This window comes from Aphelocoma coerulescens, chromosome 7, assembly GCF_041296385.1.
Source record: "Aphelocoma coerulescens isolate FSJ_1873_10779 chromosome 7, UR_Acoe_1.0, whole genome shotgun sequence".
NCBI lineage: Eukaryota > Metazoa > Chordata > Aves > Passeriformes > Corvidae > Aphelocoma > Aphelocoma coerulescens.
Window position 1 is genome coordinate 14,739,797 of NC_091021.1, and position 27,677 is coordinate 14,767,473.

A 27,677-nucleotide genomic window follows, 5' to 3' on the forward strand; every position below is an offset into this window, starting at 1 on the left:
CAGCTCGGACCGCGCCGCCGCCGTTCCGGGGCGGGCCCGTTCCGCGCTGTGGCACCCCCGCGCAGTGAGTGTCCGCCGGCACAGGGAACCCGCTGGCGCGAGGGGGGCCGGGCGTGCCCCAGGGACAGCTCCTCAGCCCAGCCCAGGGATGCGGTACCCACAGCTCGCAAGGGCTCGTCTGCTGGCGCTGAGGCGGCGGTGTCGACACCACGGCCCCGGAGCAGCCGCACTGTCCGCCCTGAGGGGCAGGAGCGGGCACCTCTCTGGGGCCCGGGCGAGGCGGGGAGCGTGACCGGGGCAGAACCTCGGGGCGGGAATAGACGAGAAGGGAATATTAATGAAATATAGTGTACTATGACTTCCCCGAGGACACACCGGCTCTCCGTACAACCAGCGACCCCCGAAGCAAAAGCCAGGGTGTGCCGCGCACGGGCGGAGCAGCCGAGAAGGGCCGCGGGGCGGGGCCGGGCGCTGCCGGCGGGTGGAGTGCGAGGAGCTTCGATTGGCGATGCCTGGGCGGGGAACGGCGCGGTCGGCGGGCGGTTGGTCGGGGCTGGCGGCGTTGCCGGGCCGGGCGGTGAAGGAAGAGCGGCGGTGCCGCCCCAGCACCGGCACCGCCGCCGAGGACACGGCAGCAGGTGAGCACAGCCCGCCGCTCTGTGGCCCCCTTGCTGTGCGAGCCTTCTCCGGGCTGCCCGGGCCGGCCCCTGGTAGTGGCTGGCGGCGGCTCTCCGGGGGTCGCTTCCCCCCGCTTCCTCCCCGTCCCGTCGCAGGTGATCTCCGGGTCTGCCATCTCAGGCAGGGGAAGACAGCGGTGTTCCCTTCACAGAGGGGAGGGCAGAGCAGCTGGCTCCTGCGCGGAGGTTGGAAGTGAAGCGTGTGTGTCACGCAGTTGTGTTTAAATTGCGGGTGTTTTTGCACCCGGGGTGTGTTATCCAGGTGCCCGGGAGTAGCGCCTGTGTAAGAAGGAGTGGTCGTATCCTTCTGGCACTGAGCAGCTGTGGTCAGTTTTGTGGGACGCTCTGGATGCAACAGCAGTACGTGTGAGGAGGCTCACAGCCACCCTCGTACTCCGTATTTGATCGGTGATGAGTTGGTGATTGCTGAAGCTGCAGCTTCAGGTGGGTTCAGATACATTCCCCGTGACTGTTGGGGAGGATCCTGAGAGGAATGTACTCTGGTTTTCTGGTTGTTGACCGATATGTGTACCTTGCTTTTTCATTTCCCATATTACACAAATAAGTGACTGTTTCTTGGTTTCTTACGGTGGGGTGGAGGGGATTATTTTCCCTATAGGGGGACAACTAAAGCGTAGAAAGGCTGATAGACTCCACCGCTACTGTATTGTACAGCACAGAAAATCCAGGTATTTTTGGAGCTAATGCCAGGTATAATGCTATTCTTTTCAATCGTTTTAATTAGGCCAGTACTGCTGTGACAGAAGCAGTTATTATGGGTTTTTTTCCCCCTTGAAACTAAAGTTTTTATTTTTCTATGATCACATATATATATTTAATGCAAGTTCAGAGACTTGCTTGTAAGTCTTCTCTTGCCAGGCTATAGTCAGTTGCTGAATAATGAACGTAGTTTCCTATAAAACTGGTTGACTTCAAAGAGGCATTTTTAATGTGGTAGCATGTGTGAAGGTACACCGTTCTTGTATGTTCAACATTTAAAAAGTAAATTATTGGTTGCCTTAAGATTGAAGAAACAATTCCAAATTTACCTGAAGATGTGTTTTTCAAGGAAAGCGTTCCATGAACTCTGGTGTTTAAGTACGTTTAAATCACCTGTTTGAATAATACTGCTGAAATGGACAACCGCAAAACATACCTGATTTACAGGGGAGAGGGATGTGGAAGACTAAGACTCAGACTTACGTAAAGAACCTGACCCAATTTTCTCCTGAAACTTAGTAAATGATGCCTCTCTGCTTTCTTTCCTGAGGATATGTGAATAGCAAAAGAAACTCTGAGCTGAAGGTGCTTACTATACAGAGCAACAAGCAGAAGTCCACTGAGAAGTCATGTGAATGACTTACAGGTATCATCTCTTCAGCATTCTTTGTAGGAGTAGTCAAACCTTGCCACATGAGCTGCATGCAGCTTGTTAGCACTTTCAGTGTCAGTTGCTGATCACGTTGATTTTCTCTGGACTGCACAGATTTCTTTAGGTGTGGCTTTTTGGAACTTGGAAGAAAATGTTCTAGTCAGCAATATATGCCTGTAAGTTCTAGGGAACAATTGTTGGAACTGGAAATTGTTATTTCATGGAGAAGTGTGTATCAGCTGCTAAGCAGGAAGTAGGCTCACACGGGGTTTTGATCCTTGGCGCACTTAAAAATCAGCCATCGCTCATAGGTTCCATCAGCTCCCTGGGTTCCTGTACTGCCAAACATTTCACTAAGTCTTGCTTAGACAAAGGTGGTAAGCACCTTAGCCTAGCAGGCTAGAAGTGCAGGCTGAGTGAGGTGTTGTGAAAGAAATTGGGTGTCTGTTCAGCTTAAAAAGTATGGGCTGGGGAAAAGTATGACTCTTGGCTCTATGGAAGCTTTGGTACACAGAAAATAGGGTTTACAAGTATGGCTTCTCCTAATACAGAAAGTGGTTTGGGGTTTTTGTTTGTTTTTCCTTAATGTAGCTGCTCTTGAAAACAAGGAAGTTTGGAGGTGTTAGATTTGACAAGTAAATCACAGTTTGGGTTGCTTCCCTGGTAACTTGCACAAGGGCCTGTATTGTAATGCAGAGGGGAGGGAAATAGTTTCCCACCGAACTTAATCTTTCAGTCCTGCTTTTGTTTGTAGTTCATTTTACTTCTCATTCTGAAGTTAACCTGGCCAAACAACAAGTCTGCCTTGTGCTTGCTCAGGCATGCCTGTTTTCAGGTTTGTTACAAGGGCTGCAGAAGTCACAACATTAGAAGAGCTGTCTAACTTCTTTGTGATATGCATGCAGAGTCTCCATTTGAAAACTTCAAGTTCCCATAAACCTCAGCTGGAGTGTGTCATCAGTGTAGTGGTTGTTTACTTTGTTGCTCTGGATGTTTAATTAGGCACTCTGAATTGTCCTGTGCAGGGATGCCACTCTCTTGTCAGTGGCTAGGCAGGGGCATGGGCTCCTCCGGCACTCTTGATCTGTGCTGATAGCAGATGCCTATGGTCAGTTGGGTGAATGTCTCTCCTCTCAGATCTAATGAGACACCTCCTGTTCAGAAGACTGAAGAGGTTCTGTTTCAGCACCCCATGTGTAATGTGTGTTGCTGACCTCTTCCAGGGCACGTGAAATGGCTGCAGATGACAAACGGTCTCCCACATTGGACTCTACCAGTGATCTACCTCGTTCTCCCAGCAGTCCGTCTCATCTCACTCACTTCAAACCCCTGACTCCTGACCAGGATGAGCCTCCTTTTAAATCAGCTTACAGTTCTTTTGTAAATCTCTTCCGTTTCAGCAAAGGTAAGCGCTGGGGGGAACTGTGTGCATTGGTTGTACATGCCCTTTGCTGCTTGTAAAAACACCTCTGAACATAGGGGCATAGTGTCAAAGGGCTGAGGTTAGTTCTTTTCTGAGAGATGTTGCATCTTGGCTTTGGGCGACATAGTAGAGCTTTATTATGAGAGAAGATAGCCAGCTTCTTACAGCTGGAAATCTGTGGCTGCGCATGAAAGTCAAAGACAAGCCAGTTAGCAGATACTATTGTATAGATTCTTAGCTTGACATCAGAATTTCCTTTGTCTGTATGAATTTTTTTGGCTGAAAGTAGGAATAATCCTCTGCCAACCTGTATGAGCAAAATGTGTGCTTGTCCTTCCAGTGCAAGTTCTTACTTCAGACTTCATCCATCCCTCACCGTCCTGTGCCTCTTGTACCTGCAGCCGGGTGACAGCTGAGCTGCAATAAAGCAGGAAGTGCACACTTAATTTGCATGGCTTTGCATCAAGAACTCTGAAGTGTTGTGAAAGTTTTGTATATTAAAAAATATTGCTTGATTTTGGCCTGTGTCTTGAAATATGTTCTCAGTAGGCAAACTCTAATAAAAGAACTGTGTGAGTTCCTTTTTGTTTCAAACAAATATCCTGCAGAGAGTGGTGAACGAATGCACCTGGGTTTTGTGCAAAATCTGTGTATCCCTTCACTGGAGATGGCACGCTGGTCAGCTGCTTTTGTTTAGTCTCTTCATTATCCAGCTCTGCTAAGCATACTTCAGCAATGTTTGGGCTAGGGGAAAAGGGCCAAGACAGCTTTTTGCTTAAGCAAATGGATCTGTTCAGACTCTTCTTATGAAAAATGAAAAATTAATTACTTGGTATGGCTGCTATTAGTTTGCATAGTAGAGGAGCACCTCTCATTGCTAATTTATTGAAAGTAGCATAAAGTGTGATCAATATTGGCTTCACTTGTTTGTTTCTGACAAATGTAGCTGGAGTCAGCAAAGTCTTATGTTGAGTGAATGGGAAAACAACCTTGAAATAACACATGAAATGTGCATCTTACTGGAATCAATGAGAACCTGTCTATACTTGATCTGCTGATGGAAATTAAAGGCTGTGGTAACTTTAATGTGACCTCAGTACTGGCTTGTAAAATAACTGAAAAACTCTTTTCAAGGTGGAAGCTGATAGTCAAGTATAGTTATTCTATTTAGCAAGAATAATTCATGTTCATATTCAAGAATAATCTGCCAGGGATTTTTTTTGACACTTTTCACAGTAGGGAATTTCTGAAATAGCCTGAGCCTTGAAGACAGCCTACTGTCCTGTTTCCATGATGTGTATGCACTTTTAAAACTAAAAATTAATTTGTTTTGTTTAATCATTATCCAAAACAGCTGTTTGTGAGAGTTTTTTTCCCCTTAGCTTTGCATGCACTGCTGGTTTTCTTTATCATGTCTGAACAGTTGGTTTCTCGCTCTTTGTCAACTCCAGATGATGGCAGGCTTTCATCCCCGGCAGAGAAAACAGAGGCAGGACAGAGTGTTCCACAAGCATTGAGTGGTGGCTGGTCCAGTCCTCAGCATCCCACAAGGGCTCAGTCTCTGAGATCACCAATTCCTTACAAAAAACAACTGACTGGTGAGCTGCAAAGAAGATCCTCTGCAACTCTGGGTAATTTCAGCTCTTTGTTCTATAAGGCAATGTTGTACTAGCCAGGATACTTCAGGGTGAGATGGAAGGATGTGACCAAAGGTTCATTGAGTGTCTAGATTCACAGCAGAATTTAGTATCAGGCTATGCTGCTTCTGTTAGTGAGGTTGCACTTTAACCTCATAAACATATTCCTCCACCCTTCTTGGTGTTCCAGCAAGACAACTTCTTGTTGGGGCTCTGCTCTTTGAATTGGAAAACAATCTGGAACTAAAGAGGCTGCCAAAACACATCCAATGTATTAAAGTCACTTGAACTTTGATCCTGAATATTTCTGCTTTATCTTGAGAGACTACAGTTTCTTAACATCTACATGCTAACTCTAACTTTAGTGCTTAGTCTGGATGAATTTGATGTTTGTTGTCTTCAAGGGAGTTGTAAAAGAAGGTTTTGATGGGTAGTTGTTTTGAGGAGAATTGAATAGGAAGTTGTGCTTAAGATTTTTTTTTTTTAATTTAGTCCTGTCTAACCTTGAAGGTATTGCTGATGCTATACTCAATCTTTTAGTTGGAATGTGAATTGATTGTGATTTCCAAGGTGCAGCTGTGTAGTGGCTATGGACATCTGGAAGAGCCAGGAAGTAGATTGCAGGGCTCCCTCTTGAGATTTGTCTGGTTACTGTTGTCTGTTTGTGGTAGCCTTGAGGAAACTGCTAAACTGGGTAACAGTCTTGTGAAAGACAGTATTTCCAAGAGTGTGGTACCTAGTGCAAACAATCAGATCCTAAATATTGTTAATGTGTATAGGATTTTTAGAAAGAGGTGTAGTTTTGGTAGCCAGGCAAAAGTCTAGTACAGATAACTAGCATTTTTGTCTTAGTCATTTGCATGTTTAATTAAACATGTTCATCATCTTCCTCTTTGCCCTCTAGTACTGTTTAATCTATTTAGTTGTGCTTCTCCCAACAAACCAGTTAAGGTTTGGGGTTTTTGTTTTGATTTGTTTGCTTGGGCTCTTTTTAAAGAATTTTCTCAAATGTTCCAAGAATGGCTATGTGCTCTTGGCTGATAAGCCCATCTACTTTTTCTCGGTACCTCTTATAAATCACTTGGAAATTGCCTGAGGATTAGATGTTAGAAACCTTCAGGTGAGGTATGTTGTTTAATGCTCAGAAGGCAGAAATAATCTTGCTGTTTGATTTCCACTGGGATTAATCAACCAGGGAATAAGGCTTAGTTTAACATGTGTGTGAGGAACTGTTGCTGTATTATTCCATATAGGAATTCCTTTTCAGGACCTCCATTCATATCTCTGGGTTTGGATGCAAGTATGCTTAGAAAAATGTGATGATGAATCAGCCTGTAAAGAAGTAAAGTTAGACCAAACAGGAGTTGCTGGTCACTTTTGGAAGAGATTTCTGTGATAGTGTGTGGTGAGTGGCCTGACTTGCTGCTGAGTATTTTCCCCCAAATAACCTTGGTGCTGTAACAAACATGAGCTCTGTGTAATGCATGTAAAAGTGTACTGGATTGATGAGAAGGTTTTGGGGGAGTTTTTTAAGCCATCTCTCTTTATTTGAAGAGGGGGAAAAATACTTGCATTGTCCTTCTCTAAAAATCAGGCACTGGGTTTTTTTGAAGCAAACTTCAGAAAATTATTTTTCTTTCCTTTTTTTACCTTAAAAAGTGCTGAATAATTAGGTCTTTGAGGATTTCTGAACACTGAGTAGCAGAGAATTTTATTTCTGCTATTGTAGCTGATGCTGGGCTGCACAAATAATGTTAGAAATTATTATAATGTCTGAATAATGAAAAGTGGGAAAATAAATGATGGGATTTACATAAACATCTAGATTGGTAGGTTGGGTCACCCACTGACTTCAGGAGCAGTGAGGTGTCTAATCGAGTTGAGGTTTTTTTGTAGCCCTGTGTCTGCAGACCTGTAAATGTCTCTCTAGGCTTTGCCATTACTTAGATACTTAATAATGTGGAGAAGTGTAGGCAGAAAAATATATATAAGCCCTTCACAAAGGTCTCTTTAGCCTACTTGATATTAAATAATGTGTCAAGTTAAGCAAACTGAAAGGAATAAATAAATAAAAGGCTGCTGCTGGTGCCTCTAAATAGTGATGAAATGAAATTGTTTCTGAAGATGCTGACCCTCACCCCTCATCCGTCCATTAGCTTGTAGAGTCTGTGCAGCAGATCTTTTCATTGCTCAGGGACTGTGCTGGCTGACAGCTGCAAGTGCAGAACAATGTGGAGCGATGGTGGCTCTTGTAGGACACTGTCTGGCATCAGACATGTAGGGTTTCAGTTGTGTGCTTCCCTTCAGGACTGCTTACACAAAACATTATAGTAGCTCCTTACTGGCTTTTGTGAAAATAGGAGGAGCTGTTGGATGCCTGGCTTTTGTCAGAAATGCTCTGGGGTTTGTGTGGCTCAAGAACCAGTGCTGAGACTCTGCAATCTGAGGGTTGTGTGGCCTTGCTCTTGGGTAGCCTGTTCCGTTGCTGTGCGGAGCTGGTGTCACTGCCAAGTGACTGTGGGCCCAGCTGGTTGTATTGGACTGTGTGTGTCTGTGCTGTCAGATGAGGGCTTTCAAGGTGCTGGATTGAACCAAAATAGTCCCATAATGAGACTGTTGTCACTGAGATAATGTCACAGCTTGCAAATCCTGTTGGGGAGAGCTGGAAATGCTGAGCTGCTGCAGAGGGAGCGTGGGTAGTAAAAACACTTCCAGCTTGTTACCCTGTCCCACAGGATAATGCTGTTAATGCTAGACAATTTTAACAGACTGGCAGTAATAGGGAGTGGCAAAGGAGCTTAGCAGGAGAAAGGAATGGCCAGTGATTATATAGGGGGAAGAAGGCCTGAGGAAAACATGTGGGAGCTACTGGAAGTCATTGTGGAGGGTGAGTTATTACCGGAGCATCTTTCCTAATCAAAAAGATTTTGGAACATGAAAATGCATGTTGTAAAATGAAGCAAAGGACATTTTTCCTACTTTTTGTGGTAATACTTTTTACAGCAGTGACTTGGGGAAGACATGATGTTTGAACTGTGGTAATGAACTTGAATATGAAATTTTATGCTGTGGCAGTGAGTCATTAGAAAGCAATTTGTGTTGTTTTGTATTAGCAAAACTGTGGCATCTCTGGCAGGGGTACTTTTTTGTTGTTGAAACTGTGTGAATATCTACCTCTTGCGTTAGTATATGGTCAGTTCTGTAACTCTAGATTGCACCAAAGTAGTTCTTGTGGTGTTTTTTTACCTTGTCTTTCACTGTAAAATGAATGCCAAAATACTATATAGTCATGGAAGAAACTCTGTAAAAACATATTTCTATAATTCAGAGGATTTTTCCCTAGGTTTTACCAAGGGTCAGCAACCATAAATACATATAGGAGGGATGAGGTTTACTGTTGAAATAAGTTAACTTTTTTTTTTTTAGCTGTAGGAGTTAATTTTTAACTTAAGAACAATAAATAAGTTAGAAATAAATCAGTTTTGAAGTCTGTATGGAATCCCTTTGGCATTTTATTGAGGTTTTGTTAAGGGAACATGGAGATGGGAAGGGAATGGATAGAAAAAACCACAATTGCTGCATAAACTGGTATTGCTGAAAAGATGTGTTCCACACTAATTTTTGTGTGGTTATCTTTAAGGGCTGAGATGTAGCAATGACAAGCAAAAATTTCTTTCAGTAGCACATATCTATCTACATACATACATACATATATATAAGAAAGCATATATGTAATAGCATAAGAAATTAAGAAATTTGGGGCTGTTCAGCCTAGGGAAGAGAAGGTTGCCTGGAGACCTCATAGGAATATTCCAGTATCTGAAGGGGGCCTAAAGAAAAGCCAGAGGGGAAGTCTGTCAGGAACTGTAGTGACAGGACAAGGAGTCATCGACACAAATTGAAAGAGGGGAAGTTTAGGCTAGACAAGCGTAAGAAATTCTTAACTGTGAGGCACTGGAACAGGTTGCCCTGGGAGTTTGGATGGCCCAGCCCTGGCACTGTTCAAAACCAGGTTGGACAAGGCAACCCAAGAAGAGCATTCTGTTCTAGTGGGAGGTGTCCCTCCCGTGGCAGTGGGGGTTGGGACTAGATGATCTTTAAGGTCTTTCCGACCCCTTAATGTTCTATGATTTGGTGATATACTGAGTTTGCTGCTTCAGAAGCACCAAAAAGGCTTACCACTACTTTGTTGTGTAAGTGTGGTCAACCCTCTTGAGAGCAAATCAAAAGGAGATCTGAAAACTCTTCAGAAGTACTACTGAGAGCAGCTGGCATGATTACTGGGCAAAGCAAGAACAACACTCTGAGGGTTTCTGTGTTTATGGAACAGAACATGAGTTTCATAGATTAATGGTGAAATGAGAAAATACAGTTGCAACACTGGGAATGTATATATCTACAAATCATGTGTGCATTAGCTGACAAAATGGCTGTGGTGCTTGCAATAATGCAATAAGGGGTAAGAGTTAACCTAAGACTGATACATGGGAATTCTTTTTTAGGGATGGCATTTTAGACAGTGTTTTCTTTACTGCAGGAATGATAACTTCTTATGTTCTTGCTGTACAGTGTGTTTTTCCTCCGAAAGGGAGAAATCTCATGATTGAGAAGGAAAAGAACTAACTGAATTTTAATCTGAGTATCAGTCAGCTTTTCTGGTATAAACAGGTTGGCTATGTGCTGCTACTGCTGGTGGCATGTTTTTTCTTATGTAGATGACATCCTTCTGACATTGTTTTATGTAACAGAGAAAAGGGCATTTAACTAACAAGAACCAGTGTGGAGTTACCTATGGCGTTTCCTTAGTGCTGTGTATGTTTGTATTTTGGGAATCACTTGCTTGATAAGATTTATTGGAATTATCTGGTAATTCTTTGAATTGGAAGCAACATTCCTGGAAAGGAGATACTCTTGAATTCAGAGGGAGTACCAAGAAGTAAGCGCAGCTTAGATCTTGTGATAGAAGTAAGGAGGAGCCAGAGGTTTCTCTGGTATTATCAATATGTTCTTGAAATATAAAAGTCCCTTTAATCACCCTAAAATACTCAACTTTGTACTGCTGAAAAGTCTGTTTGATTTTAAAAAAGAAATCAATTCCAAGTGGCTAGTTACAGAAATGGGTTTCTTTTCTTAAAAAGGAAAATGTTGTGCATTCTTTGTTGTACATAGCAGCTGTGTGTGGGCTGATTGACTAAAAATACCTACTAAGAAGCTGAAGAGGAGGCACGGAACCCACGGTTTTAGTCACATCACGGGGAGGGTTTTTGGTCTGCTGCACACGAAGCAGTAGCGTAGCTGTTACTGCACAGCAACAGTTAACAGGCTTCAGGCAGAGCTGTCAGCTTTGTTCCTGCTGACATCAGGGATAGCTCAGGCAGTAAACAGAAAGCAGCCATGTCTGTTCTTCCTGTACTAGGGGCAAGCTAAATAAAACACTAGTCAGATGGAGAGCAACGAGGATGGTAAGAAACTTTAAACTATTCAGAAAGTTGTTGATTTAGGAAAGAGACTCTGAAAATGTTTAAATGTTTAGGTAAATAGAGAACTGTGTTTTCAAATCCTTTTGGAGAGAAGGAACCTATTTGTAACTTGTTCAGCAATGCTCCAAAGTAATGAAGCATTTTATAGGAAAGAAATTGGCTGCATTACATTTTTATTCAGGAGTCTCTTTGCTATAGTTAATCAAGAATGACTGTACAAGTTCTCAACAACCTGATGTTTTTCTTAGAAAAAAGCCAAACCAACAACAAAAAAAAGCAAACCCAAACCCCTCAAAAATGTGAACTTCTGAATGTATTTTATTCTGAGTCACTGTTTTTAATAGAAACTGAGCAATGGTGTCCTGATGTTTGCTGTAGTCATTTATAAATAAGATCAGGTTAAATCATTGACTTTTGCTAGTCCTAGATTGAATGTGTGTATTTGTAGCAATTATTTAGTAAGTATTAATATCCTAGAGGGCATTTTAAAAATGAGACTTCAGGGCTTTGTAAGAGACTACTACAAGCTTCATATAGAAGGTTGAAAATCACTTCTTTAAAAGATGTTTTCATTCTCAGAGAACTTTAATGACTTCTTGTAAACACAGAGGGTGATATTTAAAATGTCAGTCAAAGCAAGCTATCTGGCATCAGAAGCCTCCACTGGGGGGAAAAGAATGCAAGGGCAAGAAGTGATACACATTGTAACTTTGTAAAATGTATATGTATGTGAATGTTTTTCCCTCTAATAGGGCTTTGTGTTGTGATGTGTATGCTGATGTATCATGGAAGAAATGAATATTGCTCTCCCTTCCCTTCCAGACAATCGAAGGAAAGTAGAACCACCTCTTGGGGGTCATGATCCTCGAACTGCAGTTCAGTTAAGAAGCCTCAGCACTGTTTTAAAACGCCTCAAAGAAATAATGGAGGGGAAGAGCCAGGTACTTCTTTTGAAGGATTTGTAGGCCAAACCATCTAGAAAATGAACTCTTTACTGGGCTTCTCTGAGCTTTGTTTTTAGATACACCATGGGAATTTTTTTTCAGTATATTTGAAAGATGAGTGAAGAAACTCAAAAGCAATGTGTGAATGCAGGAAAAACAATTTCAATTGATGCTGACCTTTGACTTGCCAAACTTCTGTCATATTGTGGGAGTGAATCATTGCATTTACTTGGCTTCTTGTGCTGGGACCAGATGCTCTCTTTTTAGACTCCTTCCCACTTCTCTGTTACCCAGTCTAGTGAAAAAAAAAAAACCCTGATAGTTTTCTCCCTAGAAGGCTGACCATGGAAAGGTGAAACACATTAACACAAATAGTAATGAGAATAGTCACAAATAGTAATGAGAATTCCCAGAATGGCTTAAATCTGCTACTTACTGTGGTATTGATTAGTCATCAATATTTGCTTGAAAGGCTTGCCCTGTTAATCAGTTTTGATTTAGATAGACAAGGGTCTGGTGGTTGCTACTGAATTGCTGGTTTCACCTCCATCTGCTGAGTTGGACCATACCTTTAAGAAGAGGATCTAGTTGAGAAAAGAATCCACAACTATTTATAAGTGAGGGTATAAATAGCTGTGTCTGTGAGCAAGACATGAACAGGCAAAAGTACATTTAATTAAACTCATAGAGGAAGAAAAAGGCTTTTGGCTTGATAGCTTTTATAGGTAGACTTTCAGTGAACTTACTTAGCTTCCAGTGCTATTCTGCTTATAAGAGCAATCTTGCTTAGATAGAAAGGTCAAGATTTTTGAGAGTGAAACAGAAGCCTTTCATGAATGAATATGACCAGGGCTTTCCCTGCTTGAAGCTTAGTGTTAATTTTAAAAATTTCTAGATTCTCTAAAACTAGATTGTCTTGAGCAGTCTTCAACTTCTTTCTGTGTGGGTTTTCTTGGGTGAGGACAGCATGAAAGTGTTGTGTTGTTGATCATAACTGCTTTGGTCTCAAAATTGGTCTAGTAGCTATGTCAAACTTTACTTTGTGAATATCCACAAATACATCACAATGTAAGATAAAACCCAATGGGTTTTTTTGATTATGTGAAAATGAGAGCATGGATCGCCTTTCTTTTGCGATTGTTTTGAGAAAATACTTGCAGCAGTTTCTCTTCCTAAGAAAAACCTGGAGCATTCAGTCCCTCTGAAAAGGCTTATTGCCAGAACTGAACTCTAGCAAAGAGCGTTTCACAGCCAGGGCTGTCATGTGACCATTAGCAGTTGTCTCCATCCATGGAAGTTGCAGCTGGTGTGCTCAGAATCACAATTGAGAGTTTGTCTTGCTCTATAGCTTCAACACCAAATGGAAATTTCAGCTCTCTGTTTAAGATGATGTTTTTCCTGTGGCTATACCAGTGCTGTAAATTAATATACATTGTTGCCTGCTGAATGTGAATTTCAGTTTTCTTCACATAGCAGTTAACCTGGAGTTTTGAAACAAGATCAGTCTGGGACAGGCTTTTACAACTATTTACTGAAGTATTGAAGAATTCGATCATATAATAAAACTTTTTACATTCATCTATAATCCTTTCAAAACATATCCCAATATTAGCTGTTGAAATTATCTTCCTGCATTAATAATTTCTCATAACTTGATTTACTCCTAGATAACAGCTTCAACTAATATGTGGTGGGGTTTTTTTCTTTTCATTTTTAAACTGTGCTAGTTGAGGACCTCTCATGTGCTGTGGGCAAATGAGAGGGGAGACCAGTCACTACTTCATGTAATTGTTTCTTTTTCACTTTTGTCTACATTGTATGATAGTTTTATTCTGCTTTGCTTCCATCTTGGATCCAGGAGGCAAAGTCCTACTGGATTTATTCTCTTAGTTCAGAGCTCTCAGCTTTCTGTTTCCCTGTAAAACCACATAAAAAATCCTTTGTGGGCTTTTGTGCAAGAGTATGTATATGTGTGCACAGATATGTGAGTATATGAAATTTTCCATTCCGTGAGCACAGTCTACGTAGAGTTATGAAACTAAACATGCTTTCTTATTTACAAAAGAAAAAGCTTTTATCTGCTGTCTTCTCTTGTAGGACAGTGACTTGAAGCAGTACTGGATGCCTGACAGCCAGTGCAAGGAATGTTATGACTGTAGCGAGAAATTCACCACCTTCCGGAGGCGGCACCACTGTCGACTTTGTGGGCAGATCTTCTGTAGTCGATGCTGCAATCAAGAAATCCCTGGAAAATTCATGGGCTACACAGGTAGGGTTTATTTACTGAGAAACAGAACAGTCTCTGTGTGCTCAGATTTGCATCTGAGATCGTGGCATCTGCTAGAAAATGCTGTACAGGTTTGTAGTGGGCTTAAAAATAAGGAAAAAGAATCACAGGACCTACTTCTACCAGTTTCTTTATCAACAATGGGGGATTATGCCATGCCTGCTAATTTTTACCACACTACAAAACAAATATGGCCACTATTTAACAAGGGTGTGCACTACAGAAAGTGTGCTCAAGGAAAAAGTGCTCTTAGTAACAGTAGTTTTAAAATATGAGCTGCATGTTTTAATTGAGGGTGACGGGAAAGTCTTTCAAATACCAGTTCCCAAATTCTAGCCATCAGCTGGTGTATCATATCTGACTGGCTATTGTTCTGGCGTCATTTCAGTGGGCACATGTGTTCTCCCTCCCTCTCTCTCTCCCTTCATCTCCCTCTCCTTTTCTCTCTTCTCTCTCCTCTTTCACTGATCTTGTGTTATGCATCATCTGCCTTGGAAAAATTCCCTGAGTGTGTAATTACCCAGGGTTTTGCCCTTTAAGAGGGTATGAGAATTAGACTTGCAAAGAGGTTTTGAAACAGAAAATACTTTTGTTTCCACCACTATACACCTCTGATCCTTTAGGAACAGAGTACTGTTTGTTCCCGTTCGCTTACACTCTCTGGTTCCCTTTTCCATAGGGGATCTCCGAGCCTGCACTTACTGCCGTAAAATAGCCTTAAGCTATGCACACTCCACAGACAGTAACTCCATTGGAGAAGACTTAAATGCTCTGTCGGATTCTGCGTGTTCTGTGTCTGTGCTGGATCCTGGCGAGCCGCGTACACCGGTTGGGAGCCGCAAAGCCAGCCGCAACATCTTCCTGGAGGAGGATCTAACCTGGCAAAGGTAAACTCAATGGCTTCATGCTGAGCTCCAGAATCTCAACTGTTTTCAGGCTGACAGCTAGAAAAAAGCTGGTGGTTTCCACCTAGGAAGCTTAGATTGCAGCTGCTGTAAAGAGAACCTAATCCTGTGCTTGCTTGTAATATTCTTCCCTTCAGGTTGAAATGTGGATACATTTCTAGTGGAGTTTTAAATTATTTGCAGTTCTTCCTTTAACCTACTGAATCAGTGATTCTGTATCAGTGACAGAGCAGGCTGTTGTCTTCAGGGTTTAAAAAGACAGAACCAAAATCACACCTTGTAACCCCCAATGTATTGAGAGGCAAGTCAATGTAACATTAGTGCTTCACCTGTCAGGTTTTGAATTGGGCAAGAGAATGTAAGAAATACTCCCTGTGTAGGTAAAAGAGAAGTGATGGAACTAACTGCCTGTTTCAGAAGAGTTGGGATTGAAAGGACAGCTATAAAGGTTCTCTAATCTCCTTTCAAAGTATATTTATGCCTGTTGCTCTCAAATGAGGGGATCCTTATTTTTGGACCATGAGTAAAAGAATGCTGTACTTCTCAAGTGCTGTGCAAGTTATTTTTGGAATACCTTGATTTAATTTAATGTTGTGGGGAAGAAGAAATAATTAGGTGTGGCATTTGGGCTCATTTCCTTAAAACAGAAGAACAGGCAGATACAAAACTACTGAGGAGGTCTTGAGTCAGAACCGTTGTTTATCTGAGCAGTAGTGTTAGTGGCATGTATCCCTCAGCAAATCTCTTCTGATAGTATATAAAAAGCCTGTCAAACCATTTTCTGTCTTCAGAAAATGCCCTGACTCTTGCTTTGCATGTTGCTTTTTGGAGTATGGTGCTCCTATCTGGAAGCATTTAAATTATCAGCCGTAGGCCTAAATAAAGGAAAGTACTTCTGGTTTAATGTTGTGGTCATTTAAAGTGATAACAATGCATGGATAAATACTACCAAATTTTGAATTGGGGAATAAGTAGGGGTTCTAAGAATCTTCTCTTCAAATGTACAAAATACTGAAGGTACTGTTAATTTTGTCTTCGGACGTGTTATTAGTATCTTTATAATGACAATTCAGCAGCTTGTAGACATGAACATGTAAAGAAAGTATTTAAATCTTTATTTTGGGCAGCTTGTAGCACTTGAAAAATAATTTCTATTGTTGAAAGGCTGATAACTCCGTAATGGAACGCTTAGTGTTTTTGGGAGACACTGAGTAAATGGGGGGCCTCTTTTGTGTGTGAGAGAAAGAGAGATTTGGGATTAGGTGGTTTAGCAAGATTAACATTTTCTTCAGTGCTTGTTGCCCTTTGCAGTGGGTTACAGTGCTTTTCTTAAATACAGTGTTTGGTAAGTTACTAACTGACCTTAAGAGATTTAAACTCAAGACACTGAATTTAAATGGTGCCACAATGGGAACTGTCAACTCACAGCTTCATAATGGAGCAGAGGTTTTGTTCTAATAGTGGCATCTGCATGAGAAATAGTTTGTTTCAGAAGAAAACTTGGGAGTTATCTCTTTCCAAAATAATGTATCTGAGATAAGATGCTGCAAAGCAGCCAGAAAAGCATTTAGGGAGACTGGTGCTGCATGTACTTGTCAGATGTTGCTCTGCTCTTTGAACAGTTGGAACACAGAGTTCCTGCTTTAACTAACTCGAAGAGCCATGTCCTTTAAAAGTGAAGGAGTGGTGTACTCTGGATAAATGCAGCTACTCAGGCAAAGCTGCATTGCTTACAGTTTCTCATGAAGATCACTTATCATGCTAGGAGCATTTACTGTGCCAGAGCACAGCCAATGTGGCTGTATCAGTTGGCCTGTAGTGGCTTACATCTGATAATTTTCTAACGGGAATTTCTTTTGATGGTGTTTGAACATCTGCTGTCCTTCCTCCTGGGATGGAAACAGAAGGAGGGCAAAGGTGATTGTGATTGGGTTAAACAATTACAGAAGGTTGTCAGGCTATCTTGGCAAAAGCTGTCTAGCAGTAGCTATGGAGAGCGTTGCTTGGATTGCAAAGATGATATGCTGGGGAGATGGGGGCAATGTGTCTATTGCCAAAGCATCTCATAGCAGCCTGTAAGGAAGAAAGATGTGTAAGAAGGGGAAGCAGGTGGGAAAGCAGGATAATACAAGAAGTAGGAACAGTCTGTATTGTTCAAGACTTGAGTTTGGAAGAAGACAGGAGCACTGTCTTCCAGATGCCATTGGCCTACAGATGGGGAAAGATCGCCCTATTCCCTCATTGATTTAACAATCATGGGTGTGAGTCTGAGGTAACATGACAATTAACTGTACTTTAATTACAGCTGTTCTGATGCACTGGATGTCACAAATACATCAAACATTTCTATCTTGCTCCTTTCCATGCAGTTTAATTCACCCAGACTCTTCAACTTCCACATTGTCTGCACGCCTTGGGTCGGTCCAGGAGGATGCAGGAAAGTCACCAGCTAGAAACAGGTAAACAAATAATTTCTGAGTATTTTCTGTTCTGGATGCACTCCTAGCACCCTCTTCGCTGTAAAGCCTGTGTTTCTAGGCTTATTTTACTGAATGTGCTGTTTCATGTCTAAAATGGGACAGCTCACTGCCCATATGGAGCGGTAAGGAAGGACCATTTGTGTACATATTAATGTTAACAAATGTGCTACTTTTGAGGGACTCGTAGTTTGCTGCTGAGTTGGTCAAGCAGAAGTGGTGGTGAAGAGGACAGGAGGGGAAAGAAGTGGTAAGGAAAGTACAGTTCTGAGGAAGCTGAAGAAAAGGGAGTAACACATATTTGGTGATGGGAGACAAAAAGACTCAGGTCATGTAGAAGCAGAGGTACAGTTTTTGTTTATTTGTTTGTGTGTGTCCCCATCTACTTCCTTTGCTCTTCCATTAAGGATAATCTTGTTTAAATTACCAGGCTTCTTCAGGCTAAAATCCCTTCATAGATCTTTTTGCAAGAATGTTGGGATGAACTTGAAAGTGTTCATGAGAGCTTTAGTGTGATTTGTGAGTACTTGAGCTTAATCCCACTAAATAGGCTGGAAGAACATATTGGAAGAACAAGTAGCTCCCACTTCAAGAGTGCTTCTACTGTGGTGCTGGGTACATGTTTCCCTTATGGTTAAATTAAGGAAATGAAGGTAAGGCAGGGGTGTGAGGAACAGAGCAAAGATAATCCAGATTTCAAAGTTGGAGTCAGGGGACATTCAGAGATTTCTTTGCATTGGTGTTACAGGAATGCAGAATGTTTAGCAGTTTGGAGGGATCTGGCAGGACCAGTGAAGACTAGGGAACTCAGCTGAGAAGGATGCTGGGTGTGCCTTTCAGAGAATGGACTGCTTGGAGCCTTTATCTTCTGGGTTATGGGGATGGTTAGGAGGAGATGCACACTGACTCTACAGCTGAGACCCAAAGATCTCACCTGGGGAAGTAAAGTACTGGTGAATAAACAAGTACCAAAAATCAATTCTGGGCAAACACAGCAAGGAGTCCAGAATTAAAAGTTCAATGCTAAATGACTGCTGTGACGTCAAGAGATGTCTGAAACCTTGAGGATGGTCTCCTGTTTGAATATATGTCTGTTTTAAAAGGCTTTTGCTGTTTGCTCGAACATGCAGTAGTAGGATGGTTCTGATCTTGATCTGGCAGGCCCAGATTGCTTATTCAAGTTAAATTTTAACTCTTTTGCTGTTCATGGCCTCACCAAATGTACTTGGTTGTTTGGATGCATGTAATGATAAGGTATAATATATCTCTGTTAAAAATTCTGAACCTTTGGAAAACATGCTGTTGGCTTTGGGTTAAGTGATGTTAGCATTTAGATCTTCTCAAAGCAGCTGTAGCCATTTCTTTGAGAGAAGCTGGTGTATTCTTCTTTCTAGATGAGATGAAGCAGAAAAGATACAGGTTGAGTGCATTTAGATGCAGGTAGCAGAACTTACAGATTGCTATTTGTTTTCCCTGCGGGTGGGAAATGTGTTACTTGTTCTCAGTCTTGTTTTTCATGAGGGGGGAATACCCCAGCAGAACAGTCAAATGTTGCAAGTAGGGTTCAAACTGCTCCATTGCAGGTCCTTCTAAAGGATAAACGTTTTCATTGCAAAATCTCCCCCTCTGTTTTTAAAAAAGATATATACAATAAAAGCCCAGATAAAAGTGTTGATGATAAAGACAGATATGAAATCTCACTGTTCTAACTTGCTTACACCCAAATAAAAAATCTCTGCTGCTTACGGGTGTGTGACACAGTTAAATCAACTGTTGCAAAACAGCTGGGAGGAGTGCTTAGTTGTGGACTTCCATGTCAGCCTCATCTTGTGCATTGGGATGCTTTCTGTTAAGCTGCATACCTCTGCTAGTTTTAACTTTGAGAGCATCTGAACAGTACAAGACTGGCAGAGTTTTAGCCTGCTTTGAATGCCTGACAATGACACAAAGCTTTTGCTTATCACTCCTAGCAATATATGGAAGTAGTGCCAACACAAGGACTTAACTAAACCCCTTTATCAACCCAGTATTTCTTCCTCAAGAGACAGAGGAGAAAAAAGCAGTGATTTTGAGACTATTGTACCTTCAGTGCTACTTCCTTGCAGTATAAAAGCTGAAATAGGGTGGCATTGCTTTTTCGTGCCTGGGCTGAGCCACATCATGCATTAAGAATTTTTGGGAATCATTGTAGTATGTCTGTTATCCAGTTAGCGAGCTCTCTGAAGTTATGAGCGTTTCATTCCAAAGGCTAGAGGCTGGCAGCTGTTCTCATGAGATTGGTGCAAGCCTCTTCAGTCAGTCCCAAACTGGCATTTTGAGTTTTCCTGTTGATATATGCAGAAGTGTTTTCCATCCTCACTCCTTAGAGTGCTGTTAGCACTGATAACTTACAGTGCATGTTGCTGCTGTGTGATGAGAAGTTGCACTCTGGTTATTCGGAGTCTCGAGTCTAGTTGTAGGTTAATGGAGCAGAAGTTATCTGGAATGTGTATTTGCATTTGTAACTTTGCAATGATAGTTGCAAAATGGTGTGTTTGTGCTGGAGTGCATAGCCAAGATTTCCTAACAGCTGGGCTGAGATAAGGGGGATGCTCCATATTGCAGTACAAGGAAGGTTGCCAGCTGGAGTGACCTCCAGCTTCAGAAAATGGTTTAGCCACTCTGGGGAACAAATGCTCAAACTTCAGACTCTGCAAGCTTTCAGCCATGTATTTGAGAGCTGAGGACAAGGAATTTTAAATGGGACAAGGAGAGGGGGAAATCTCAGTGCTCTATTACAGGTATCTGGGTGTTTGCCACCCTTGCTGATGTATGTTTTGCCTCCAAACTGCTGGAGCTTCTGATTACCCAGCATCCCATCTCTTCCCCAGTCTATTTAAATACAGACATATATGAATTGGTGTGCCTAAACTTAGTTCCAACTGCTTCATACAAAGAGCTTTACAGAAGTTCGTGCTTACCAAAGCAATACACTTGCTTCCTAGGGAGCCTTTCTTCTTCTTTGACAAGGGAGGAAGCATTAAGCAGTCTGTACTGACAAGAGTAAACAGTGGCACAGGCTTAAGCTGGTTTTTAGTATGTTATAGGATGAGTGCCTGCTCTGGTCAAGCACCATGCAATGAGCACTTACACTTCAATTGTTCTGTGTTCCCCTGCAGGTCAGCCAGCATCACTAACCTGTCGCTAGATCGGTCGGGGTCACCCATGGTGCCTGCCTACGAGACGTCGGTCAGCCCCCAGGCCACTCGCACTCACATGAAGGCAGAGACCAGCGAGGATGAGCGCAAAATCCTTCTGGTACCTTTCAGGCTTCTCTTTGCCTTGCTCTGTGAAGACAGTGAAGTTTGCCTTCCTTATGTCATGCAGCAAGAGTATTTTGCTGTCTTTTAAGGCTCTTCTCTAAGCCCTCTTACCTGGACCTCTCCTCCAGGTGGAGCAGAGATGGGGAATATTGATGCTGCTTTGGATATTACTATCTCCCTGGAAATAAATCATAGTTTCATGGGGTGTTTGCATACAAATGTTTACAGTTTTAGTCTTGCTAGGTGTGTTATGCAGTGTGGAGTTGGTGTATGGTGGCTCTTTGTGAGTTAAACCTGTCATGGTTGCAGCTGTAATGCAGTGACCTGTTTTTGTATTTCTTCAGGTTGAGACTTTTTCTTTCATAGGCCACATAATTGGGAGCTTTAAATGGTTGCTTTGAAATAGTTACACCACAAGGAATAAATTAAATCTGTTACAGCTTACTGGGCCAAAACATAACTTGGCCCCTTCCTTTGTTTGCAGAATAAGTAAAAGATTTTGTAGAAGTTGTAATGACGTACTTTTTGAAAGAAAAGTCAATGTGCAATGGTGTTCTGTGTAATCCTATTATCCCTTCCCCACAGGGGCAATGTTGTAGGCTGCAATTACTGTACGGATTTCAATAAAAAACTGTTTCTTTTCTTGGAGAGAAGGAAAGGGAAGTGTTTCCAACAAAGGAGGCAAAGAAGTTGCAGCAAAGGAAAAGCAGTATTTTTCACACATTAAAAGACTTGAGATTGCACCCCATTGCCAAGTTAAAATCAGGCTCATTCTGTTTTACCAGGTTCTGCCTCCTGTCAGCAGTATGCATACAAGTGTGCCTGAGGGTGTAGAAACACTAACTCCTGTTTAGTTGCAAAATGCCTTTCCAAGTTGCTCTGTAAATGGATAACCACATGAGGGAGAAACATGTTTAAGGCACGTCTTTATACCACCCTGCTTCATGCAGGTATGTTAATGCAGGAAAAAGGAAATTCAAACCTCTGTGAATGCAACTTGAAGCAATATGTTCAAGTCCCAGTGCACTTCAGCTTCACATTGTTTAATTTTTTGCACATTTTCTTTCTTGAGGAAGAAGAGGACTGGTAGCGTTTTGTTCGTGTAAGAGCAGAAGACAGAGTGTCAATTAATGCAGGATTTTCTGTGCATTCCCACTGTTCGTTTAATGCCTTACCATGTGGAGTTAACCCTATATCACAAGTTAATTTAAAGCTTAACCTAGTCCTTTCAGAAGACTAATGAACTTTGTTCATGAAATAAAGGTAGGGCAGGTTGTACATGTGCTGGGATAAGCACATACTTCAGTGAACTAGAGGTCAGAATCCTTGAGTTGAAAGGCTTTGCTTTGTTCTGCCAATTTGTTCAGTTTACTGTATTCACCAGTTCAAGACAGCTGAACTGTGGAGACTCCAGTTGCATCAAATTGTGTGATCTTACCATGTTCTGTTACTGATCGATTTGACTCTGTACCTGGTATGGAAGGAGAGCTGCTGACGTTCGTTTTAGGGTAGTACAAAGGCCAGCCACTGCTAGAGCTGAAAGCAGAAAGCCAGTCCAGTGATAAAAGTGGAGCAAAACTCCTGGGCTTCAGGGCACCCTCTGGAAAGTGCAATAACATGAGTCTGACAGTTAACTGGAAAGCTGAAACCAGTTAAAATTTAGTTAAAGTTCTGTTACACAAAAATAGAACAAATGAGGCATTTGAGAGAGGGAGCTGCAGCATCTCTTCTCCACGCCCTGAGGTGACGTGCTGCTTGCTCAAAATAATCCCAGATCCCAGTTTCCACCTGCAATAATGGCTTGTGCTGTGCTAAGTCAGGACACGTATGGGAAGGCAGAAGGGGCCAGGTGCAGAGAGACAGCTCAGTTTGGATGGACTACAGCCTACAGAAGAGTTGGCATACATGTTTAACAGGCTCCAAAATAAGTTCTAGGTATAGGCTGAAGTGTTCCAAGTGGTGAGGGGAAGAGAATCACAGATTCAAAAATGGTTAATTGAGTTAGGAGGAATACACGGTTTTTTCTTAGTGGCCAGAGCTACCAGCATCTAAAAAAGGCTTGATAATGGACAATATGAAAACAGATCCTCAATAAGAGATGCTATCCTGGCACTGGGCATTGCTGTGTTAAGTACTTGCTTTATATCTGGTCTTGATATTGGACTAGTGTGTTTCACAATGCCTGGGTTGAGCACAGATAATATAAAGAAATGTTCTTGCCAAGGAGGAGTTTTCATTGTCTTCTATGTTTGCTCGTGTTTCCTGAGTTTAAGAATAGGGTGCAAAAGGGCAGTAGTGAGGACATAAGTATCTTGCTGGTGGTACAAAATATTGCCACATCAAAGCCCCCTTATCTCTAAGGGTACCCACTTTGTTTTTTTTATTGTTCTGAACTGGGTATAAATGGAGGGAAATAAGGAGCTGATTTTGTATGTTTGCTATTTCTATTTGCACCTTTGCAAAGGTTTTGCAGAATGGCTTAGATTCTGTGCCTGTTTGTGGAGGAATTTTGATCTAGAAGGTGATCTGAAGGCCTGTGTTGATGCCCTTGGAACCAGTGCTAAGATTAGACTGGTAATTAACTTGCACATCTCCCTGTCCAGGACTCAGTCCAGCTGAAAGATCTGTGGAAGAAAATCTGCCATCATAACAGTGGCATGGAATTTCAAGACCATCGCTACTGGCTGCGGACACATCCCAACTGTATTGTGGGAAAAGAGCTGGTCAACTGGCTCATGAGAAATGGGCACATAACCACAAGGTAATCCTGATGCTTTAGGACAACAGGTGTCCTCTGTCTGTGTGAGAGGAGGTTGTGAGTTTGAGCTGATATAGGGTACCTGGGACTGCAGAGAGAGGCTCCTTTTCAGGGAGATGAGAGAAAATTCAAATCTCTTCTTTACTGCCTACCAGAGCAGGTCGCATTTTGACTCCACGTGGCCCAAAACAACAGGGCACAGGAGACTGTCCGGTTTGGAAACCAGTATGGGAAATAGCTTAAGGGACAAATATTACTCACTTGGAGAACAGTGAGAGTATTACAAAGATTGTCCAAAAATGTCCACTGGTACTCCAAAGAGCAAGTCTGCCTCTGGCATCAGAGATCACTAATAGTGTTTGATAGCTACACTAGCTAGTGTTTGATGGCAGACTCTTAACTGTATAGGTGAATATAAACAATCTTGTGTATTTAACTATGTGAAAATGGGATAAAACCGAGATGGTTCTTAAGTGTACAGCAACAGTCCTCCCTCAGAGATGATCAGTATACATAAGTTAACAATATTGGAGGAGCACAAGCAATATGTCCTAATCATATGTTGGACACCTCAGCTGAGTTCAGAATACTGGCAGTCTCTTTATTTAGCTCCATGCTTGAACTAGTACACTGTGCTGCCTCACTGCAGTATTTTAAATAGTGTCGTGTAAACATGGGAATGGAATACTGACAGGTCAAATAGTGCATAGCAAATGACTCTTCTCTTTTGTAGTATGCTTGTATCATAAACCATATGTGTTTAGAACAAGCCTTAGAAGACCATCTCTGTTCTTATACTTCCAGGGTCCAGGCCATTGCGATAGGACAGGCGCTGGTTGATGGACGTTGGCTGGAATGTGTCAGTCATCATGATCAGCTCTTCAGAGATGAATATGCTCTCTACAGACCGTTGCAGGTAAAAGAAGTAGGAAAGCTGAAAGATGTTCTTCCTATATTTAACTGCTGACTGGAATCTTTCTAATCCTGTTCTCAACAGCTGTAGTATGTTTTCTAAATCAGGTCTCCTGTACAGAAAATAGAGCGGCCAGGCCTTTTTCCTTAGGGGGTTGAAGCCTGAGGTAGTTTCATTTGCCCAGAAGGCTTTGGGCTGTCCTCTCTGGAGAATGAGTTGTTACCTGTGGTGCTGCCTGAAGTGAAGGAAAGAGTCTTCAGAGGCCAGGCCTCTCATGGTGGACATCTTCCACCAGAGGCCTCAAGATGGCACAGTCTGTGCTTGTGGCAGCTATTTTGTCATGTGCAGAATTTAGAACCTGTGTACACTTACTGGTGATGGAGACACAATGGTGATCTTCTGTTTCAAGATTCCTTTAAAAAAAATTCTAAATTGATATTTTAGGTATATTGTATTGGTAACCTTCTTTTGATCTCCAGAGATGGCAGTAATAAGGAATTTGGTACCTTAGCCACATGATCCAAGTTTGGGATGGGGTCTTTGTCATACCTCTCAGACAGGATTAGTTACCTGAGGGGAAGCAGGAACTAGTGACCAGAGATTCTGTCCTACCATACTTCACTGGAATCAAATGTGCTGAGGGGTAAGAGCTGTCACTGGCCTGAGGGGTTGTATTGGGTTTTTTAGCTTGAACAACATATCTCTGTATCCTCTCTTAACTGAAAGCATTCAGTTGAGAGTCTTTCATGTTCTGCAGCTTCTTAGAATGAAGAATGGCTCAGCTGTCCCATGGACTTCAGTTAGAAAGCTTATAGCCGTTAGCATTTGTCTTCCTCATGCATTTCAGCTCTTGGACACAGTCATATGGCTTCCATTGAGATTGCTGTGGGGTTCATCTGGTACCTCAGCTAGTCAGCTCTCTCAGTTCCCTGGTAAAAGCTTGCCCTTAACTAGCAAGTGCTTATGCATCCCTATTTGTAACTATTTGTAAGGTGCCTATATTATTATATGTTTAAAGCCAATTCTTGTTCTCATCAACTGAAAGCGCTGTCTGATCTCCATTCTTCTGGACAAGAGTCAGGAGAAGTGGTGGTGTTGACTCAGTTGCTTGCTGCACTCACTGTAGCCAAAGGCAAGATAATGATAACTTTGTTTTGAGGTACCTGGAGGCATCAGGATGGGTGATAGAAACTACTTATATACTCTCCAGGTATCTCAAGACTGGCAATCTGGCCAGTCTTTGCTTTGACACAGTAGGCCCAGCTAGAGCCCATCTTGGATTGAAACTCTTGGGGCTATGTTGGTCAGTCAAAGAATTGCTGCAGTAACTTAGAAACAGGCTCCACCAAAAGCTGCGTGTGTTGGTTTCTGGGCAAAGGATACGGCTGTCACCCACTCTGGCTGGAGAAAGCAAGCTTTCAAAGCTGCTTAATTGGATGTGATGACAATGTGAAAATTGTGCTGTATAATAAACTTGTCTTTATTACCACTTAGTCACAACTTGTTTAGAAGCAGAGTGTAGACAAAGACTAAGCATCTGAGGATTGTAAAGAAACATTTGCTTCTTGTCCCGAAGAGTTCCTACTTCATACCAAAGGGGTGACTCTGTGACTAACTTGGCTCAGTGCACTGAGAGTATCCTCTGATTTTTAAAATGCCTGACCTGCATTTGTAGTAGGCTGCTTAATATTTCAGCAGAGCTGCACTTTAATAACTTTTTTCCCTTCCTTGTCTTCTAGAGCACAGAGTTCTCAGAAACCCCATCTCCAGACAGTGACTCTGTGAACTCTGTAGAGGGCCACTCCGAGCCATCCTGGTTCAAAGACATCAAGTTTGATGACAGTGACACAGAGCAGATTGCTGATGAAGGGGAAGACAACTTAGCTAGTAAGTTTCACCTGAGTCTTGTTCTCACTCTGCCTTCTTCCCTGTTGTCCCCAGTCTTTCAGGACTTAGTAGTTTAACTGTGTCTTGCTTTATTTGTGCGTTTCTCTGTGTGTGCTTGGGGCTGTAGGGATCTAAGAAAGCTATAGCCTGTCTAGTCTTCCAGTGCCTCACAATGGATACAGTATTTTGAATTTAGTGGAACTGGTAAAGCTTCATACTTCTAATGAAGGAAAAGCATGTAAATTGCTGCCTTCTGTTTCTCAAGCAGACTTGTGCTTGATTTGGGCCCTATAGTAGTGCACTAAAGAATGTCCAGTAAGTCAGCATGCCTACATGAAGACAAGATTATTAGAATTATGAAAATACTGTATTCCTGTATTATTGCACACTGGTCTTTATGTATTAAAGACAATTTTTCTCCTCTCTGGTACCCTCATAATACCCATTTGAACCCTTCTCCTCCCTGTATCTTCACCCTCACCCCACACTAAAAGACTCCGCCAGCCCTAGCAAGCGCACTTCAGTCAGCAGCTTCCAGTCCACAATGGACAGTGATTCAGCCGCCTCCATCAGCCTGAACGTGGAGCTGGACAACGTGAACTTCCATATCAAGAAGCACTCCAAGTACCCACATGTGCCCCCTCACCCTGCCGACCAAAAAGGTATGAGGTAGTCACCAGCTGGAGTTGCACATGATGGAGAGCTGGCCCTAATATTACTGACCTATTTGGACACTACTTATGTAGCTGTCCTTCGGAGGGGAAAGTATGATATTTAACTGGCACTTGCTTGCAGTTTTGATGTGCTCACCTCTGAGGAGGCTCAATAGACCTGTTGAAATGCCTTCTCTGCAGAGTGTGTAACTTCCCCTGTGACTTTCTCTTTGCCATTGAAGCAAAGTCTCTTGCCCATGCATAATAGGCAGATCCACATATGTGTTCTGGCTAACTGGGGTGGAAAAATAATCCACACATAAACCAGTTTGATAGGTGACTCTACAGTTTGAGATGGAATTTAAAAAAAGCAAGCAAGAAATAAAACCCCAGAGAACAAAAGAACAAGATGAACTTGAAAAAGTGCTGTGCTGACTTAAAATTGTACCTTAATAAGCATACATTTTACAGAAGAATCTTACTGATAAACTATAAGCTTGCATACAAATTGCATAAGGCCTAACTTCATCCATATACATACCATTTGTTCAAAAGAGATCATCCATCTATGTGAAGTAGGAAGAAATCAAATACTTGGTGTTGAAGACTGCTTTTGAAAGGATTGTCCCCTAAAGAAGTACTAAATTGAAAGAGTCTATAAGCAACATCCTTATGGAAGAAATAATGTGCCTGCATGTTGACAACTGCAGTCTCTAAATGATTCAACTGGCTTGGGTCTAGTATGTTTTAGTTGCTTTACATGTTGGGTAGCAGTTGATGTCTTTGCTCTGCTTCCTTACATAAGGTTACATCAGCTTTGTAGACTTGTATCTTTGGCTGCTTCTAAGTAGTTTCTTAATTATTGTTTCACCCCACCCTTTGAGTGTTCCTGACTGTAAAAGATGATCCAGTGTTAAATAGTTTGTACCCCTGATTAATTCATACTTCTGTAAAGTCTAGCA

General features: G+C 42.1%; 1 protein-coding gene across 1 annotated transcript; it reads left to right on the forward strand.

The window, feature by feature from the left end:
• The first annotated feature begins 556 nt into the window (after positions 1 to 556).
• On the forward strand, positions 557 to 26,735 carry LOC138113670 (1-phosphatidylinositol 3-phosphate 5-kinase-like). Its single transcript, XM_069022310.1, has 12 exons — positions 557 to 638; positions 3,273 to 3,454; positions 4,924 to 5,103; positions 11,412 to 11,530; positions 13,631 to 13,802; positions 14,500 to 14,707; positions 17,095 to 17,184; positions 20,361 to 20,499; positions 23,108 to 23,265; positions 24,067 to 24,178; positions 25,915 to 26,062; positions 26,557 to 26,735. Exons 2-12 carry the CDS (start codon positions 3,283 to 3,285, stop codon positions 26,733 to 26,735), a joined length of 1,677 nt encoding a protein of 558 aa, XP_068878411.1. The 5' UTR covers positions 557 to 638; positions 3,273 to 3,282.
• The last annotated feature ends 942 nt before the right edge of the window (positions 26,736 to 27,677 follow it).